The sequence below is a fragment of the Rhipicephalus sanguineus genome, chromosome 6, assembly GCF_013339695.2.
Source record: "Rhipicephalus sanguineus isolate Rsan-2018 chromosome 6, BIME_Rsan_1.4, whole genome shotgun sequence".
Taxonomy (NCBI): domain Eukaryota; kingdom Metazoa; phylum Arthropoda; class Arachnida; order Ixodida; family Ixodidae; genus Rhipicephalus; species Rhipicephalus sanguineus.
In genome coordinates, this window is record NC_051181.1 from 19,836,036 (window position 1) to 19,857,479 (window position 21,444).

The following is a 21,444-nucleotide window of genomic DNA, read 5'->3' on the forward strand; positions in this document are numbered from 1 at the left end:
GTGGCCTTGCCGTGCGCACTGAAAATCATTTTGGGAGGGATACCTCGACGAAGCAGGTGACGTGCTTGTGGATACAACCGCCAACTTCTTTAATTTGCTAAATAGAAAGATAAATGAAAGTTCTTGTGTCTGCTGCTTTTGCTAGCGAGGTATAGGTTCGTTGGCAGTACTATAACGGCATCTACCACGACAGTGATCATTTCAGCGAACGAACGGCAATGAAAGCCACAGCGAAAGCTGTCGACATGATAATCGAGAATGCCGGCGGTAAACAACTTGAGATGCGACGTCATCCAACAACTGCTGCCCCTTTCAAGGTACGGAAAGTGAACTGCCAGCATTTCAGGGAGGCATAATTGTGGACATTCACCTTGACAAGGACTCGGCGACACTCCTGCAGAACCTTCTCCGGACAGTGGACGGAGCAGAGCAGATGCGTCACGACCACAGCGTCGAAGTGGCCGTCGGGAACGTCGTGCATGTCCTCGCCGTAGCCGACGACCCAGCGCTCCATCTCCACCTGCAGGGAAACAAGAGGTTTATCATCGCACCACGCGAAACAATCGTCGTTTTGTGTCCTGTTCTCTATGTGCTCGACTGTGTGGTGCGGAAACTTGCGCCGGTGATTAGAAAACAGCCTTATTGCTCAAATGAAGATTGCTCAACCGCTTTCACAGCGTTAAAAGTGAAGAGTATCTCGCCATCCTTACCGGTGATCGTTTTTAAACGGCTGAAAACTGTTACATTGACATCGGCCGGCGTAAGACACTTTCGTGCATCACAACTTTCTCGGATGTTATCGCCAGCCCTATACAGCTAAATGTTCTTGCCTGTAACCGATTGCATGCGCGACACATATTACGATGTAGATTCTGGAACATATGCGAATTGTGCTGAAATGAGCCATTAGTCTTGTAAACAAGCAGCTGTGCCTCACCACTGAGTCATACGGCTGTGTTAGCTAATGTCGTCGTGCTTTGAGTAACATGCTTTTGCACCAATTGGCCCAATACATTAGTCTAATGCCTTACTAATGATTCGAATGCTTTGTTATTCCCCGTTAGGCCAAGGTTATATCTAGCGGAGGCGCTTCTGATGTCGTATAATATGGACACGCAAGCACTGTTGTATTTGTCGCATATTGGGAAGCAGCTGCCCTCGCTTCGGAGAGCGTTATTTGGAAGGCCCCGCGGCGAAAAGGAGGAAGAAGGGCAAACCGGGGGGACGCATTTTCGGAGTTGCAACCGCAGCGGCCCGCAATTTTGAAGCGACGACGAGTGGACGACGGGAAGAGTGTAGAGCGTCCTTGATATCATTGTTTTTACGACCTACACGCCCACCCGGTGAAGGAAAACTGAAAGCCACATGGACTGTCACCCAAAACAGGGAAAGCGTTTTCTCCCTGTGTTCTTCAAGTGCGGGCTGCAGGCAGACAGAGAGACAAACAACTTTATTGTGGTCCTGAGAGGCGAGGCAGCGGGCCAACTAGGTAGCTCCCCACCCAGCCGTTGCTAGTCCCATGTTGGAACAGAGAGGTCGTGCCTCTCCGCTCGTTCAGTCTTCTCTTTTAAAATCCTGTAACGCAGGGCACTGCCAGAGCATGGGATTCAGAGAGCAAAATTCACCACAGTCTGAGCAAAGTGGGTCAATATCCGGATGAAGCATGCTCAGAAAGCCCCTAGAGGGGTAAGACCCTGTCTGGAGCATGCGGAGCGTGCTTGCTTGCGAGCTGCGGAGCTTATAATGGGGAAAGAGAAAAGTCTGTCGCTCTCCTCTGTAATGCATGAGATGTTATTTCATGAAAAGTAACGAGAGGATCACTGTGGACGAGCTCTCCCGAACTCATCCGAGACCACCCCGTCGCGGCTTGTGAAACCTCGCGCACGGTCGTGGGCTATCTCGTTTGGGTTCAGGTGACCCGGCAGTACGTCTGGTCCCATGTGTGCTGCAGAAAACCAGACTATGTTATGAATAATGTCTGAGGGGGGTTTGCTGTGGAGAATTCTGGCTGCCTCTGTGGCTATTGATCCCGATACGAACGCCTTAACGGCCGCTCGGGAGTCGGTGTATACACCATTGTGCGTTTCGTGTCCAGTAATGGCAGCGCTACAGCAGCCTGTTCTGCTACATCGACCAAGGAGGTCTTTACCGAAGCTGCCGAGAGGAGTTCTCCCGTCATTGACGACTGCCACAGAAAACTTGTTGCCGCTGGCGTGGCGCGCCGCGTCAACAAATGTCTCTGTTCCAGAGAGGCACTTTATGAAAGCCTTAGCCCTCGCCAACCTACGAGCTTTATTGTGTTGGGGATGAATGTTTCTTTGAAGAGGGTCAACAATAAAGGAATTGCTTGTTTGACGATCAAGGTGCGTAGTTTCTTCCTGATTCAAGATCGGATGGAGGCCGGCCGCATCGAGCAGTCGTCTTGCTGTTTTGAAACTCGATAACCGAATTATTTGTGCTGACCTTTGTGCTTCAATTAATTACGAAGTGGTGTTGTGCACTCCCAACTTCATTAGCGTTTCTGTGCTAGTCGTGATTGGGACGCCGAGCATCTTTTTGACACCTTTGCGCATGAGTGTGTCCAATTTATCCCTCTCCATTTTGGTCCAATTGAGACCCGAAACTATGTAAATGACATGGTTCATGAGGAAAGCGTGGTGAGCCCTAAAGAAATCCTCGCCTATGCCGCCCTTGTTGTTGGACACCCGCATAATTAATCTCAGAATGGTCTCCGTTTTTGTGGTGAGATGGGCTATAGTCTTTGCGTTGCATCCCCTAGAGTCTAATAAAAGCTCCATAATTTTCAAATAATCGACTCTAGGAATTATGCGACCATCCTTGGTGAAAACGCTAATGGGCACCTGATCTAGTGGGGCGAGTCCCCTAGCACCTCGTCTAGCCTGTCTGTACAGCAGGAGCTTCGACTTTTCCGGCGAAAGCGCCAGTCCCGTATCACCCAGGAAAGACTCTGTAACGTCCAGAGCCTCCTGTAGAGCTTGTTCGTCCGCCGCCTCCAATCCTCCGGGACACTAGGTTGTAATTGCAATAAGGTCCGCAACGTGCCCTTGAAGCACGTTGCGGACCTTATATCGAAGCCCTTGGGTCATATTATTAATTGCATGTACGCTTCTGGTATCTTCCCCTCTGAACTCAAGCTTGCGCGTGTATGTCCGGTGCACAAAGGCGGTGCCTTGAATGACATTTCTAATTATAGGCCAATTTCTGTTTTGCCAGTGCTATCAAAGGTATTTGAGAGTGCCATAAATTGTAGACTAAGGAACTTTCTTTCAGAGTATCAAATAATAAACACTACTCAGTATGGTTTCCAGAAAGGAAAGTCCACTGAATTAGCCCTATTAAACGTAAAAGAGAAGATACTAAATAACTTTGAAAAAAGACTATATACAGTTGAACTGTTCCTTGACCTGAGGAAGGCTTTCGATAGCATAAAACATGACATTCTAGAAGAAAAATTATTTGACTACGGATTACGTGGTGCTGCTCTTAAACTTATTATGAATTACTTATCTGATAGAAAACAATATGTTAAACTCGGAATCTTAGCGTCAGCAGAAACAGAACTGAAGCAAGGCGTTCCACAAGGTTCTATCTTAGGACCCTTGTTATTTATACTTTATATAGATGACACATGTAATATCCCATACACAGAAAAGCTTGTCATGTACGGAGATGACACGAATGCCTTTTTCAGTGCTTATACAATGGCCGATCTTCAAGTTACTGTAGCTGATTATTTAAGACATCTGGAACTGTGGCTCCATGAAAACAAGCTTGACTTCAACGCAAGTAAAACAAAATGTTATATTTAGGCCTCCTAATAAGCCATGCATTACAATAAAATTCTGCTTTCATGGCACCACGCTGGAATGTGTTAAAACGCAAAAATTTCTAGGAGTATGGTTTGAGAAAAACATGTCATGGAATTCATATGTATCAAAACTTGTCTCTGAGTTAGGCAACACTGTAGGCTGCATGTATAAGCTATCAGACCTTGTATCATTATGGCTTAAAAAGGCTATATACTACGCCCATTTTTATTCTCGGTTATCCTGCTGCGCACTAGTATGGTCAAAAACGTCTGCTCAGAACCTCAACAAACTAGATATTACAGAAAAAAAGTTCTTAGAATATTTGAAAAATTTTATGGGCTTCCTAGCGAACTACGTACTTATCAGCTCTTTATAATTATAATCACGATCTTACTAGAGCAAGTGACCTTTACACATATAAACTAATGCTTTATACTCAGAAATACAAACTTCATCAGCATTCAGTTGACAGCTCCTGCCGATAAACTGTTCGAAATCAACTAAGACCAGTTCCCTTTTCTAGCACAAGTTACGGAGAGTGACTTCTACACTACCAGGTACCAACAATATTGAACAAATATTTAACTAGTATCGACTTCCGAACTGCCTGAACGTAAATTCAAGAAACGTGTGCGAAGTATGTTGTTACACATATAGCAACTGCTCGAACAGCACTATCTTTTAAATGCGAAGCATTTCTTAGCGAACCTCTGGCACTTTGAGCGTTTCTATCTACGTATCTATCTATCTATCTATCTATCTATCTATCTATCTATCTATCTATCTATCTATCTATCTATCTATCTATCTATCTATCTAGCCGCCTACGTCGGGGTGCTCTCATGATCGCCTCCTTAACTTGGTGTAGACCAAAATTTGCATGGGAGGGTAAGAGGATTTGACGAATATGACTGCCGGGTCATGGCATGAATAACAGTAAAATCTTGTCGCGTACGTCGTCAAACCCTTTCCACTAGACATGTGCGGCACATACCCGTTTACCACGGGCCGCGGTGTACGGGTATGCGCCACAGGTGATAGTTTATATCTACCCAGGAGCGGCGAGAACAGACATTGTTAACTTAAATGCTAGAGCGTTAAGGAAAACCAACACAGGCAGCGTTGACTCAGCGAGTGCAAAGAATGAAAATTAGGATTCCAGCAGGAATCGAACCCAAGCATTCTGCGTTCCAATCAGGTATTCTACCACTGAGTCACGCCAGGTCTATAAATTGCTTTGGAAAAACAGCCTATGCAGGCGTAATAGCAGTGCAACGCCAGTTGTGGTTGTGCTGCTGGCTATCTAATTTTACAAGAAAGCATTAAACACTATATGATACTCCTACAATGTCTACTGCTACGATACAGGCGTCATATCAGATTAACGTCTGTAGTTCCAGTGTTGGATCCGCTTTTATAGCAGTCTAATAAACATTACGTTTGTATTCCTATGATTCAGCAAGCTATATTGAAGCGTTGCTCGACCCCGGAGGAATACATTAACGAAAGTTACATATGAAATCCACATCACTGCACTGTAAAGTGCACTTAGTCAACCAGAATGACGCAGTGTCCTCTTCATTTCTTTCGAGGCTGGGCGATGGCCTCATGCTGATCGAGGATGATGCCAGGTTGATTGACAGCCGCTTTGTAGACTAGGCTACGTAGGCCACATACGCCCAGGTAGTCTACAAATACGACAAACACCATCCACTGATGTTGCTCTACGTAGCACTATCCAGCCCTACCAGACTCGACGGAGTATACCTCACCAACGCGAAGGGTGGCTTCAGGTTCCGACATGTCGCCGGCTCTGTCGACAGACAATTTGTCGACGAAATGACCGAGGCATCCACGAATTCCAACAGCTCTATACTATACCACACAACGTTACTCCTCGTCACCACAATCACGACGGCATCATATAACATGTCATGACCAGCTGCTGGTGCTCACTGATCACGGTGATGATGCCCTTGTTCAAAAACTGTCAAGAACTCCTTGCACACATGCACGCGGGTTCGTGAAACGTGCGTGCGTACTCGGGACACGTATAAGCACTACCTATCACCTTACCGCTTCTGGTGTTGGTAATACCCACGTCGCCATTGGCAGCGTTACCCAACCGTAAACAACTGGTTATATAACACATATGCGGCTCTTCAACACATATAAGTGTGCGTATAAAATTTATACAAATCTTTAGCGTCATTTTGTAACGTGTCGCTCAGTAAAAAAAGTTACGCCACAGTCACCTACCCGCCGCATGCTTCGCATAACATCGACTCCCACGGTACGTGGGATCTGCCGAATTTTGTTATCAGGTTTTACGCATTTGTTCTTTTGTATAAAAATTGTTGTTTTTGCGCATGTGCATACAAGATTTATGTGACCCATGTACATTTGTGTGCTTATTTTGTTCACTAAAAGGAAAAGATATAAGCTCTTATTCTGGCCTATGCATGTACAGTGAATTACGCGATATTTTTGCAAAATGCCTGCTGCACTTGAACGGGTTCTTGGGCTCTCTTTCGCCTAAGGACCTCCGACTTGATGTTGTTAGAAATAAACTTGACCTGACTGGACTAATGTCGTCAGCATATAAAGCGTGATCGACAGTAGAAATTGTTGAAAGGCTTTCCGACAGCTTGCGCATGGCTATGTTGAAGAGAAGGGGGAGATAACTGCCCCTTGGGGAGCACCCCTTCGTCCGAGTTTGAAAGGCTCCGAGACTGATTGTCCCAATTATATTGCCGCCGTCCGGCTCTCGAGAAAAGATTCAACGAAGGAGAAGAATTTAACTCGCAGGTTCATAGCCGATATCTCCTTAAGAATATAGTCGTGTTTGATAGTATCGAAGGCTTTAGAGAGGTCCGGTGCGAGGACCCCTTTTACATCTTTGCTTGGAGAGTCAATTATCTGTGTTTTGAGCAGGAGCATGACATCTTGCGCAGAAAGTAATGGCCTGAAACCTACCATATTGTATGGGACTAGGTCATTCCTCTCGACGTAGCGCGATATCCTGTTGTGTACTGCATGTTCCGCTACTTTGTTAAGGCAAGAAGTAAGAGAGATCGGGCGGAGGTGATCCAAGCTAGTTGATTTAGCTGGCTTGGGGATTAGGACCACTGTGGCCCTCTTCCAACTTTCCGGTACGACGCCCTCCTCCCATACCCTGTTTATCTCGTTCACTAAGGCCTGAATGGCTTTGTCATCCGAATTTCTTAAGCCACGATTTGCAAGTCCGTCGGGACCTGGGGCAGACCTTCCGTTTAGGCTATGGAGCCCTTCCCTGATCTCAGCTTCCGAGAAGGGAGCGTACAGCTCTGCGGAAGGCACACCCTCATACTGGTGGGGGACAGAAGTTGAGCTCTGGCTATGTGGAAGGCACTTGTCGGCAAGTATCCGAAATTGGAAGGAGTCAGTCTCAGAGAGTGTGAGCGCCTCAGAATATGTGAGCGGGATGCTGCTCGTTGTTTGCGAGCTGTTAAGTCGCAGGGGATGCGGACACATGGCGCTGACACTACAGGGAGTCGTCGGGAGAGATGCATGGCTCGAAAGCTGTGGCGGGTTTCCCGGAATTATCGCTTGGAGAGTTTCTGTCGGGGAAGCTAACCGCCGCAGCGGATTCTCGAAACGGTCAGGCGGGCGCCGAGGTCCAGGCCACGTGGCCGCAGCGACAGAGGAGGACAAGCGATGCCCGAAGAGGGATATCGGGTTACGTCCGTCGGCAGTAATGGCCAACGCGGGTGGTTCTGAGGAAGGAGAGCATCGCGCGGAACCCTTTTCTCCTAGTTGAGAGCAAGGAGAGGAGGAACGTACACTGTTTGTTAATGGGTTTTCAACTGAGAGGGGAAACGTAGAGCGTTTATATGATTGTTTCTCAACTGAGTGGGAATGCCGGTTGGAAGACGGGAACTGGGAGAGTTCGCTGGGCGCGGCCCGTGCGGACGGTCGTGGTGAATAAACGCTGCCTTCAAACAGACTCTGGCTCTTCCTTCGCGCTGCCAGCGTGCACTTGGATCATCGAGGGGCTCTCGATACCAAACATCAAACTTAACTGGCGCAGTCGACAGGATCGACGGAGGCCACAGCGAGGAAGACGCCGGAGCCTTGGAGGTGAGCTTTCACGTCATCAGCGCGACTCGGCTGACTTGGAAGGCGTTTGAGCGCCGTCGATAGGAGGCGCGGAAAGTGGCTGGCCTCCGAGACCCGTTAGAAGAGGTTGGAACACTCGGGGCGAGCCTGAAGAAGCCTACGACGAGAGTTGCGGGCGTGCAGCGTATTGAGGGAGCACGGAAGGGAGGCGTCTGCAAGCGGCAGGTGCCGATCGTCACGTACTCGGCGCTTCGGTGAGGGACGCCTCGCCAGGACGACAGCGGTAGCACGGAAGTGGCTTGGCGTCGGGAACAATCTGTCGGCGTGTAGCACAGAAGACAGTGGAACATTGCTGCGGTGCGGCAATAGTGTGGTGCGTTTTTTTATCCGTTATTTTATTTCATCACCACATCGACCTTCCGCGCCATCCCAAGTGTGGACACTCGCGAAACCGAGGTTTCCGAGGACGTCGAGCCAAGCAGCGACAGGAGCAGCCGGCGGAAAGCATCACTTCGCATGGTGAGATTCGTTTCGAGCTCTCTAGTAATGGTTCTCGAGTGAATACATTTGCATCCCGGCACTCTCCGGGAGCTTGGCAAAATGGACGACACGGATAACAGCTCGGATGCTGGCGTCGGTGTAAATGAATGGGGTCGTACCGACGAGTTAAAACTCAAGATTGAAGCCCTTAAGCTTGAACTCGAAATAGAGAAGTTGAAGTTCTCGCGCGTATCGCAAGATGCGGCGCCTTCACGGAGTGAGACTAGCGGGATAGGCATGTACGCGAAAGAGTTAAGAGCTGTTCTCGACCCCATGCCGGGGAACGACACCATGATTCCGAAATGGTTTAAAAACGCTGACACATCGTTGAGTAGCCTTAGAATTCCCGAGGAAATGCAGGGCGCTCTGATACTGCCTTTCCTGAGCGACACGATGAGGATGTCCGTGATCAGCCAGTCCGTGAGTGGTACACTCTCTTATGAAGAGCTCAAAGAGAAAGTACTTAAGGAGCTGAAGATGACCCTGGCCGAGTACCGCAGGCGGTTCCTAGACATCAAAAAGGAGGCAGGAGAGTCGTGGGGCCAGCTAGCAGCGAGACTGGAAATGATGTTCAGTTATTATCTAAGCAGCAGGGAGGTAAATTCATTCAAACAGCTGCAGGCTCTGCTTATCGCGGATAGGCTGAAGCAACTCATGCCGCCTGACATTAGATCATTCGTCACTCAGGGCGAAATTAAGGGCTGGCTGCAGGCAAAAGACATAGCCGAGCTGGCAGCAAATTTTGAGGAGAGTACGTCACATAGAGTGACAAGCTACCACGACACTATGGCAAGAGAGTTACGGCATATTCAGGGCAGAGGCAGACAGTACGCGAATAACGTGCTCCTTGACAGCATGCTGTGTTTCGCTTGCGGAGAACCGGGACATTTTCAAAGGGATTGTAGTTCGCGGCGTGGAATCGACCCTCGGAACAGAGTTTTTCGCATAGCCGCCAAAAAGGTAGACGCAGGTGAGAACGCATTATTCGCGAGACGCTCGGATGGGCTCACAAGAAACAGCACGCAATTGGGAAACACGCGAGTAGGGGTTTTCGTTGGGGAAATTCTCTGCACAGCTCGCATTGACTCTGGTGCTGACATCACCGCAATAAAAGCAAGTAAAGTGCCAGCTGAAATTCCAGGGCAGAGCAGCAGTACCATGAACCTTACGGGCGCATTTGGCCAAGCTGTTACCGCAGAGGTTATGTACGTTTCTCTTGGCCTGCCGTGTCCTTTGGGAAATGCTACCCAGCGCGTACCGTTGCTTTGCGCAGTGACGCCTGAATTGGCTACAAGCGCAGACCTGCTAATGACGCCTGATGACTATGAGAGTCTCCGTCTCGCCGCATATGAATCGGAGAAGGACCTCGAGGGCGCCGAGTGCGGTTTAGTGGAGGGACCACCGGAGCAAGAGGGCAATTCGGCCAGAGAAAATGGGGTAGAGTCCGCAGCCCGTACTGGCGCCGATAGCGCTCCGCCGCTTGATGATTGTGAGGAGTCGAACAAAGATATTAAAGGCGACGCGCGCTGTGAAGTTAGTGTAGGGCAAGGGAATGAGAGAGAAGGCGATGAAAACAGACAGAGTAGGGGGCGCGAGGAGGTTGAACTGCCACCAGAGGATCGAGAGGACATCGACAGCGTGGCCAACGTAGGCGCTAACTCGGATCTCTTGCAGGACAGTAACACGGAGGAAAATGAGCAGCATACACCGCCTACTGAAAGCTCATTTGCGAAAGAGCAAATAGACGATGACTCGTTAGCGGATGCATGGCACCAAGCCAAAGCTGGGACCCCTGGCATGATCATTCATGGCCGACTGTTGTTTCATGGAGAGTTAGTTATTGGGTGGGAAGCAACAACTGCAACTGGTGGTGCCGAAGCCTCGTCGCGCTGAAGTGTTAGAATTGGCACATAATAGCCCGTGCGGAGGCCAATTTTCTGAGCAAAAGACGAAGAAACGCATCAAGAGCGCGTTCTTTTGGCCGTCACTGGTTTTGGACGTAAAGCGTCACTGTCGTACGTGCCATGGTTGCCAGGTGCACTCACGTATATTGACAACCGACCGTGTTCCAATAACGCCCCTCAATCATCCCCAAAAGCCTTTTGAGGTCGTTTATCTCGACTGCTTAGGACCAATGGAGCCTGGTTCCTCACGTGGCCATAAATACGCCTTGAGTGTAGTCGACCTGTACGCTCGGTGGGCAGAGGTCATTCCCTTACGTGCCATAACGGCTAAGGCGACATGCCAGGCCCTGATCAAGGTGTTCGCTCGTTATGGGACGCCGGAGTTGATATTGTCACGTGGTCGTGACGTCGACGAAGACAGCAGTCGGCGTTTGCAGAATGAAACTGTTTATTTGGCCGAACTTGTGGCCGGGAAAATGAGAACCAGAACTACAGCAATACACGCTGTACAATGATAGCGGCGAACAGGGCGTCGTCCGTCGATCAACTGACAAGCAGTCAAGCGCGTCGGCTTTTATACAGGCGCTATCGAACTTTCCAGCGATATCGCTGCTGGCGGCGTTATCTCTCGACAAAGCTGGAACATTCTCGTGCGGCGCGCAATCTTAACAGATTGTTCCAAAACAATCGCGAAGCTTCCTACACATCACGGCGAGGCCTGCGCAGCGCGTTGCCCACAGTCTTTGTGGGTGAAGCTTACACTCATGAAATATAAGACCCGCGGCAATATGCAGCGACCAGGGCACGAATTTTACAGCGAAACTGACTGCAGAATTGATGGAAAGGTTAGAAATTGTGGTGAGTTTTGCGACTCCTGATCACCCGCAGAACAACGGCATTGTTGAGCGGTGGAATGGTACATTTAAGGGCATGTTACGCTATGTGATGGAGGAACATGGAAAGGACTGGGACCGCTATGTTCCCTGTTTGTTGAGGCCTTACCGGGAAATCGAACATGACGTCACAGGTGTTTCGCCGTTCGAACTCATGTATGGCCGGGCACCTCATGGCCCACTCAGTATCCTGCTCAAATCATGGACGGGCGAGTGGACACCGCCCTCAGCATTGAACAAACCAGCCGCGGCATATCTTAAAGATCTTTGGGAAATGCTGAGTGAGGCCGCGAGGGCTGTCAATGAACGATGCGCTCGGGTGCAAACGAGTTATGCGCAGAAATACAATTTGAGAGCTAGGCAGAAGGAGTTCAGCATAGGGGATCAGGTACTTGTGATGCAGGGCGCAACAGGAGGCAAGATGCAACCGATATGGCTTGGTCCTTTAGTCGTGAAGGAAAGAAGGCGTCCTGACAGCTACTTGATCGTAGATTTGGCGGGCACTGAGAAACTTGTGCATGCGAATAAGTTGAGACCGTGCTACGCGCGAACTAACGCGGTGGGGGTGGTGTTTGAGGCCGAGCAAGAATTTGGCAGTCTGGAGACTGTACCGCATGGCAGTGAGCTTCGCGAACAATGCCTGTTGGCAACGAGGGCCAGCAACCTGAGCGATTCCCAGAAAGAGAAGCTAAGTAGTGTGCTGGTTGATTTCCGAGAGGTGATGTCAAGCAGGCCAGGCCGATATGAGCTGGGAGAGCACAAAATCACTCTAGTTCCGGGAGCTAAGCGGTCGCGAACACACACCTACAAAGTTCCGTTGGCCCTTAGAGCGGAGGCAGAGCGTCAGATGAGTGAGTTGGTGGAATGGGACTTTATCTACCCGGTGCAGAGCTCCTTCGCCCATCCGATTGTCTGTGCCACGAAATAGGATGGCTCGATCAGAGTGTGCGTGGATTATCGGAGTCTTAACGCCATAACGGAGCCTGACAGCTTCCCTATGGGTAATGTGACTGAATTGCTTTACACCATAGCAAAGGCAAAGTACATATCTGTTTTGGATATGACCAAGGGATGCTGGCAGATACCGCTCAGTAGGGAATCACAGGGGCTTACTGCCTTTGCGACGCCTAGCGGCTTGTATGCGTGGAAAGTCATGCCTTATGGCCTGCGTAACTCTGCTGCGATGTTTCAGCGGATAGCCAATGAGCTACTTGCGAGCCACCGTCAGTACGCGTGCGCCTACATTGATGATGTGGCGGTATTCTCAGAGACCTGGCAGGACCATATGTGCCACCTGCGCGCTGTTCTGCAGGCAATACAGTCAGCAGAGTTAACTGTAAACCCGACAAAATGTAAGTTTGCACAGCCGCGGGTTAAGTATTTGGGGCATGAGCTGGGTTCTGGCGTTCATGCTCCTGACTCGGATAGGGTTCGCGCCATCCAGCAGCTCAGACCACCTAAAACAAAGAAAGAACTGAGGAGCGTGCTAGGACTCCTCAATTATTACCGAGACTACGTCCCAGAATACGCAAGGCTAGTACTACCATTGACAGGGTTAACGAAAGAGTCCCAAACACATTGCCATGGACCGCAGAGGCACAGCATGCGTTCGACGCAGTGAAGGAGGCCCTCGCGTCGGTTCCTGGTTTAACTGCACCAATCCCAGGTAAGGAATTTTACTTAGCCACGGACGCCTCAGAGAATGCCGTTGGCGCTTGTCCTTCTCAGGAGGCAGATGGAAAGGAGCGCCCCGTGGCATTCCTAAGTAAAAAGTTAAACCCTGCGCAGCAGAAGTGGTCCACAATCGAGCGAGAGGCGTTCGCGATTGTATGGGCATTGGAAAGCTTAGACACGTGGCTTTTTGGCACAAAGGTCAGAGTTAGAACTGACCACGACCCGCTAACTTTCCTGGCCCGCTCGGCTCCGTCTAGTGCAAGGCTCACGCGTTGGGCATTGGCGCTTCAGAAATATGATATGGAAATGGTGCACGTAAAGGGAACGCTCAACAAGGCGGCGGATGCCCTTTCGCGCCTCAGCCAGGAATGAGTATTTTTTTTTCGTTCTTGCTCTTCCTGAACAAGTGTGCGCGGCTGCTTGATATGCAGCGTATGTAATCAGTAGTGTTAGGAAGTAATATTGGGAGTTGTGATAGTCGCGAGTATGCTTTGTTTTTGTGAACAACGTTTTGTGCGCGATGTAATTGTTGTTCTAAAATGCAGTTGTGCATCCATTTTTATTATGATGCAGTGATGTTCATTTGTGCGTGAGTTCTAGCTAATGTATTTTTGGATGTGTTGTTTAATGTAAAGCGTTGGTTTTTGCATGTTATTCCGGTTTGATTTCAAGGAGGACTCTTGCACGTCTGGGATAGATATTTTCTTTTCGGGTGTTTTCTTTTCTTGTTAGGGTTGTCGTTGTTGAGAGTGTATACGTTACCGTAGCTGAAATGACTAGGATAAGTTCGTGACAATGTAGTTTTAGTAGAGTGCATGATACAGTGCGTTGATAGAACAGGTGTTGTTGGGTTACAAGGTGTCACTAGCTCCCAATGAGAGTGCTTGCTGAACCAGAGAGAGTTCGAAACGTGTCTCACATGTTTGGACAATTGCGTGATGTGTGATGTGTTTTGTTTCAGTGCAACGTTTAGTTATATGTCCGCGGGTCGCGATGCTGGGACCTTGCGGGCAACGAGGGAACCGGCAAGTGTTTGTAGTTAAGAGGCCACTATGCGTTTGCTTTTTTGTTTAGTGGTTTAGTTCTTTTTTGTGTGTCTACTCGTTTCTGTTCTGTGTTTTTCTGGTTGTTGAAAAGAAGGCGTTTTTCTTTTTTTCATGTTACATGGACAACGAGTATCCAGTAACGTTCTTGAGGGGGGAGGAGTCAGTCTCAGAGAGTGTGAGCGCCTCAGAATATGTGAGCGGGGTGCTGCTCGTTGTTTGCGAGCTGTTAAACCGCAGGGGATGCGGACACATGGCGGTGACACTACAGGGGGTCGTCGGAAGAGATGCATGGCTCGAAAGCTGTGGCGGGTTTCCTTGGAGAGTTTGTGTCGGGGAAGCTAACCGCCGCAGCGGATTCTCGAAACGGTCAGGCGGGCGCCGAGGTCCAGGCCACGTGGCCGCAGCGACAGAGGAGGACAAGCGATGCCCGAAGAGGGATATCGGGTTACGTCCGTCGGCAGTAATGGCCAACGCGGGTGGTTCTGAGGAAGGAGAGCGTCGCGCGGATTCCTTTTCTCCTAGCTGAGAGCAAGGAGAGGAGGAACGTACACTGTTTGTTAATGGGTTTTCAACTGAGAGGGGAAACGTAGAGCGTTTATATTATTGTTTCTCAACTGAGTGGGAATGCCGGTTGGAAGACGGGAAGTGGGAGAGTTCGCTGGGCGCGGCCCGTGCGGACGGTCGTGGTGAATAAACGCTGCCTTCAACCAGACTCTGGCTCTTCCTTCGCGCTGCCAGCGTGCACTCGGATTATCGAGGCGCTGTCGATACCAGACATCAAACTTAACTGGAGGCTTCTGAGATGCCTGCCGTTTTCTCCTTATTAATAAGTCGGTCTATGGCTAGTTTCTGATTGCCTTTGGATTGTCCATCGTGTAGGAGGTGTTTGAAGAGGGTCCATTTGCCTCCTTGGTGCATTTTCCCGTCCGCAGCCGAGCAGGCGTCCTTCTATTTTTGTTTATGGAGTTCGGAGCAGAGCTCCTCAATGTGACCACTGAGCTCCGCAATCTTTTTTCCGTAGCCTTTGTTTTTTCCATCTCTCAATGAGAGAGCGTTTGGCGTCCAGGAGGTGCGCTAACCTTGCATCCATCCCCGGGGAATCAAATTCTGTGACTATTTCTTTGGTGGCCTTCGCGACATCCTTCTGGACTAGTACAAAAAGTTCACTGAAGGTGTCGTGTACTGACTCATCTGCACCTCTTATTTGCCTAAAAAGGTCCCAGTCTGCATGTTTATAGAGTGCTCTTATTTCTATCCGGAGTTCTATGATGCTGTGGTCGCTTCCCAAGTTCTTCTGTAAGATGGGCCACTGGACCACCGCATTTCTAGTGAAGCTGAGATCAGGCATCGTGTCTCTGGCAACCGAGTGTCCCAGCCTCGTGGGAATACGCGGGTCGGAGATAAGCGTTAGGTTTAAGTCTACACTGGCTGCAACTAGATTGACCCCTTTCTTTGTCCTTGTAACATAACCCCAAGACGGGTGGGGAGCGTTGAAATCTCCAGCCACTATTAAAGGGTGAGATCTGGCGGCACTTGTGAGCCTATGAATGAGTGAGCGGATATTATGTTTATAAGCCGACGGAGGGCTTTACAGGTTAAAAATGAATATGTTCCTTCGGATTTTGCCATTGGGAATGATTTCAATTAATTGTGCCTCGAGACCGGATCTCTTATCCGAGTCGCAAATTTTGACTTTTTGCTGCTCAAAGGAGGTATCTTTTCTGACCAACGTGGCGATACCTCTGCCATTTGCGCCTTTTTGGCTAACTGAACGGTAGCCCGAGACCTACCTTCTCGTTAAGGGTTTCCTGCAAGAGCAGGACGTGCGGCACGGACACTTGTGCTTTGATGAGCTGCAGTAGAGCAGCTTTACGCCTTAAGAAACTTGCGCAATTCCACTGCCACATAATTATGCTTCCGGTTTGGCCTGCCATTTTGAATTTTATTGAAGGAGCATAGCCTGCGGCGAACTCGTAGCGTCCGAATCCTGTTGCGCTATCTCGGCTTTTGCAATCGTACCAGTGTTGGTCGTCTTGAATTTGCTAGAGTCAATCATTTTCCTTTTAGATTCGAGGATTCCTACTCGACGAGCCAGGTGGGAGACGCTCCCGTCCATATGCTCGATTGTGCTAGATTGAATAGATAAGGCCTCTCTCATCTGCTTGAGCGATTCCTCAACTGCCGCTAAAGACGCGAGTACATTTTGCTCAGTGACCTGAGCAGGGGACTCGTCACTTTGCATTGCCTCGCTTTCCGCGGTCGCGGAGGGCGGGGGTGGAACGGCTTTGCGCTTATTCGACCCTCCTGCTTGAACCGGTATGGCCGTGGCCACTTCGCGGGTTTTACGCGAGTTACGGAAGAGCTCGAACTCGGACCTCAGCGTTCGCAGTGCTTCTTTAGCTCTCCATTTTCTTTACGAAGCATTAAAATCTCTGATTGTTCTCTGTTTTGTTCTGGAGAAATGCCCTGCGTTACCTCTTTGCCGCTTGGGATGTTCATCCTCGCATTGTTCCACGACATTTGCTTCTGGACTCGGTCCTTCGAACCCGATCGTCCTCTCGAAAGGGAGCGGCTGCTGCCCTTGTCACGCCCTCTGGAGCGAGAGCACCCTCTTGATGCCGATCTGCTGCGATGTGTGCTGGAGAAGGATTCCTCTTCCGTCATTGCTTCTTCGCCACCAGCTGTGTCGGAGCCATGCCGGGCGCGCCTGCGGCGCCGCCGCCGTCGTTGGCGCACGATGTACGGCACCTGGAAGTGCTTTCTGCACTTGCGATCCGCCGTTCGGTGCGCTCCGCCACAGATGGCACACGTGGGATCACACTGATGATCCGGTGATGGTGACTGCACGCCGCATCCGCGGCATTTCTTGTGGTCTTCGCCCTTGGGGCAAACATCGGACCTGTGGCCCAGATCACGACACGCATAGCACACGTCCACTTGCCTGCGAAACAAGGAGCAAGGGTATCGAACACTATCACGCAAGACGTACTAGGGGACTTTTTGTCCGTTAAACAACGCGATCACTGTTGGTGTCTTCTTGATTCTTCGAACCCCCAGAGCATCGGGGTTCCTCCGGTTGACGATCATCTCCGTCAGTTCTGCGTCACTGAGATCCACATTGATTCCACGGATGACTCTTTTACATGTGTCGTCCGACGCAGCCACGTAAGCCACCAAGCCTATGACAGTCTTGCCCATACTTACCTCTTGGACCCTGGCGCAGGCGCGCGCGTTCGCCTCGAACGGCGTGGCAACGACGAAAATGTTCTGGAAGGGGTTCGTGCACTGCGTGTCGTCGAACACGTGCTCTGCTTTTAGAGAAGCCGCCTTTGCGAGCGAGCGCTTCACGATAAGGTCTGTCTTCTTCACATCCATCCCTCCACGTGGCCGTATAATGGTCTTAAAGTGATCCCTGGGAAGGTTTGCGATCCTGGAAGCTTTCACAACAGGCCTCAACACGTTCTGTGAGGCGGCAGTGCGGGAGCCGCCGTTACCGCTTTCTGTTGCTGACGTCGGCGCCTTACCAGCGTTACAATCCAACCGCTCGGCAAGTTTCTTCTTGCTGGCTGCTTCAATCCAGCCTGCGCACTCCGCTTCTTCCGGATTGTTGTCCATGCCTTGTACAACCGACACATTGAGGTTGGAGTCCATTTTCTAGATCGACGACGCGTTAAGCGTCGTCGCGACGCTGTTGCAGAACCCGAAAAACGCGTCGACGCACTAGGCGTCTGCGTGGCGTGGGGTAAAAAGTACTGGGGAAGTCCAAACATTTCACCCACCGGTAAGATTTTGGTATCCGCTGGTTCACTGCAACAGGCGGCGTCGAATGATGCACAGTTCTTGCTGTTTGAGGCAAAAAATCCGTGCCAGAACGCTTGCACAAACGGGAGCCGACGTGTTCGCACATCCACACTGGACGAGCGCCCCCTGGGTTTTCCTGCAGAGAAAATTCTTTTGCCTGTACTTGTGTTTCTGTTTTCCTTTCCCTCACTACGAGAGCGCTGTGAACGAATAAAGAAGCAGTCTTCGTTCAAACTGAACGGTCGTGTTGATTCTCTGTTGGCGTCAAACTAAAGAAAGTTTGCGTCCCTGCTATTCCACCACAAGCCCGCCTTTGAACCAAACTCGAAGCGCCGAGAGATAGACAGCGAGGTATCGCACCACAGAGCTAACCGAAGGCAACAAAGATTGCTGCTTGAATACGCACTCATTCTCGCGAAGGCCAGGAAGGTTATGATCACGAAATCTGCCACAACAACCGCAGCTTCAGTGCCAACTAAAGCGAACGAGCAACCCCGAGTCGCTATGTTCAGCAACTGGAGATCAACAAGGTTTGCCATGTTTAGATTTTCCTTTGTGATCCAAAAAGCACATTGTGAAAAATATTTCATTTGGCACTACGGACACTTTGCCGTTTAAAAACACTACGTAAAACCACGGAAAAATCCTTAAAAAACGATGGCCATCAGAAGGACAAATTGTTGGGCTACGTAGCAACGTTATAACTGTAATTAGCGCGAACAAATTAACGTAGACACAAAAGAAACACGACTGACGAGAACGAGCACTCGTTCTTGTCTGTCGTGTTTCTTGTGTCTGCGCTAATTTCCTCACGCTCAATATAGCAAAAAAAAAGGGACCATGAGGCGGTGCGAAGCAGGAGCACTTGCACGATCGCGTTCCGTTGGCGTTCGTTGGGCATGCTACCGACCTCGCGTCGTGGAACGCGAAGAGGAACACTACGCGCGTCGTGTCTTCCCTCTAGCCTGGCCGTTGATGCTCACAGGGCGAGCGGGGAACGCGGTCGACAGGCGCGCAAGAGGGGAGCACCGTAGGAGAGGAGAGAGGGGAAGGGGACGCGCCTGCGCTGGCGCTGATTTCGGCGCTGTGCAGGAGAAAGTTTCGGCATGTCGAGCCCGCATTTCAGAGCAGTCAACCAACCAGTGATGCCAACCTAAGTCAACCTTTTATCCCTAGACTGACCCCCGAAAATATCCTAGATTACAATAAAAATCCTTTGGTTGACTTTTAAATAGCGTTATTCAGGCTAATTCACCTTTAACAAAATATAAAGATAGTTCGCCCTCTGGCCCAATTCTTCTGAATGTTATTGGAAGAAAAAGAGAAACATATTAACAGCAGACCCGTAGCCAGGAGGGGGGGGGGGCTAGACCCCCACCCCACGAAATTTTCATGAAGTAGCTGTTTTTACCAAACTAAATAATGAAAATAGGTGTTTTTGTCAAATAGTCAAGGTTGTCAGCAAGTGCCCCTCCCTCCCCCCCCCCCCGAAAAAACTTCCTGGCTACGAGCCTGATTAACAGCCACTGAAGGCTATGTTTCTACGTTTTCTGCGAAGTACGTAATTGCACATAAAGCGCTTGCAGGTGGCGCGAGTTGCTATAGAGACAGATATTTGTCAAGTTCACATTGCCCACTCATTGAAGGCATAGACGTGATCGTTCGGGTCAAGTGCAAGTCTGTAGCGCCTTTGTCGTGCTTGCAGCCTTCGAGGTAGTGGCCGTCAATTTCTCATTTTCACAAAATAGAAAGTTGGGCGAGTTGGTGCATGTTCATATTTAAAGAAAAGCGGCGCGTGTGGTTCTCTTCTTTGTCTTCGTCTTTCTGTGCGCCGCTTTTTTAAAAATATGAATCTCATTTTCACCATTTGTAATCAGCGTTGCGTGATTGACAGTTTATGCACAGAGGCCTTCTTTTACAGGCTCTTAGCCTTCTTGCGCAGTTTCGACCAGCTCCACATTTGGTCGAATACTTCTGTGACTATTCTCGCTCTTATAAAAACGGTACGACGGACAAACTGAAAACACGCAGTCTTTTCGTCTCACGTCACGCCGCATTCATAACAATGAATCCGCACAAAGTCGTCCACAACTGTCAGTCCTACTTTCGCTCTCTTTCTCTCAAAGTCCGCAGGTCCGGAAGTTATTAAATATAGTGACTTTGCACGGTGGAGGCACGCGGCTAGTGTGAACTTGACACATTTTGATGTGCATTAGGAGACAAAAGTTCTCCTTCTTTCACAGAGCAGCAATCGCACAGGGCCTTCACGATGATACGCGCGTACATCACTGTAACACAACAAGCTTTTGTTTCCCCCCAGTATTCAGCATATAATAATCTCGCCTTCACTCGGCCCAGCAGAAGACCAAAGCTCTCTTGAACGATAACCAGCAAATAGCGAAAATTATCGTTTTTTATGACCTTTCTGGTTGAAAGAGCGTGATTAGCAGGAGGATCGAAAGGTGGGTCAGTTGGTAATTCATTTTCTTCGTTCAGCGAACTGGGAGCGCGGAAAAAAAACACTAAGGACGAAGCGAGGAACCACATAAGACGAGCGCTCACTAACAACTGATTTATTTTCCACATCGGAAGGACACATTTACACACAAATTGCGCATGTCAAGAAAAATTATGACGACGGCATGAACAGCATGCGAAGCGTATGATCAAGGCACATGTCTAACGGTTATCTAGGTAGCTCAATTCACAGTCATGCAGTGACAGGGAAGGATGACTTATACATTGATCCGTATTCCTGGAAATGTGATATGCTTCAGATATTTCGCGCGTAGTTTGATGAGGATGCCGGAACAACACAACTTTATTCTCAAACAGAGGTTGGCACTTGCACGAAAAGCAATGTGACGCTAAATGGGAGTAAGGTGTATTCTTCAACGAGCTTTTGTGTTTTCTGAGACGCACGTTCACACATCGGCCGGTTTGGCCAATGTACATACGTCCACAAGAAAGGGGTATCTTATATACCACTCCGGTGTTGCACTTAACACCCTTTTTTCTGCACCCAATAAATTGGGCAGTATATGTTCAATGGTGCACCGGAGGGCACAGAATGCATCTAAAGGTAGAAGATGCCTCCAGAAGCATGTAAACAAGTTTGTTAAGTGCAACACCGGAGTGGTGTATAAGATACCCCTTTCTTGTGGACGTATGTACATTGGCCAAACCGGCCGATGTGTGAACGTGCGTCTCAGAAAACACAAAAGCTCGTTGAAGAATACACCTTACTCCCATTTAGCGTCACATTGCTTTTCGTGCAAGTGCCAACCTCTGTTTGAGAATACAGTTGTGTTGTTCCGGCATCCTCATCAAACTACGCGCGAAATATCTGAAGCATATCACATTTCCAGGAATACGGATCAATGTATAAGTCATCCTTCCCTGTCACTGCATGACTGTGAATTGAGCTACCTAGATAACCGTTAGACATGTGCCTTGATCATACGCTTCGCATGCTGTTCATGCCGTCGTCATAATTTTTCTTGACATGCGCAATTTGTGTGTAAGTGTGTCCTTCCGATGTGGAAAATAAATCAGTTGTTAGTGAGCGCTCGTCTTATGTGGTTCCTCGCTTCGTCCTTTGTGTGTTTTTTTCCGCGCTCCCAGTTCGCTGAACGAAGAAAAAGAGCGTGATTAGTCA

At 49.3% G+C, this 21,444-nt stretch overlaps 1 protein-coding gene across 1 annotated transcript in view; it reads right to left on the minus strand.

The window, feature by feature from the left end:
• Nucleotides 1-289: 289 nt before the first annotated feature.
• LOC119397127 (thiol S-methyltransferase METTL7B) overlaps nt 290-21,444 on the minus strand; it is a 61,271-nt gene continuing 40,116 nt past the window's right edge. The window contains exon 2 of the mRNA XM_037664567.2: nt 290-520. Within this exon, the coding sequence (XP_037520495.1) occupies nt 290-520 (231 nt within the window). The remainder of the gene's footprint in view (nt 521-21,444) is intronic.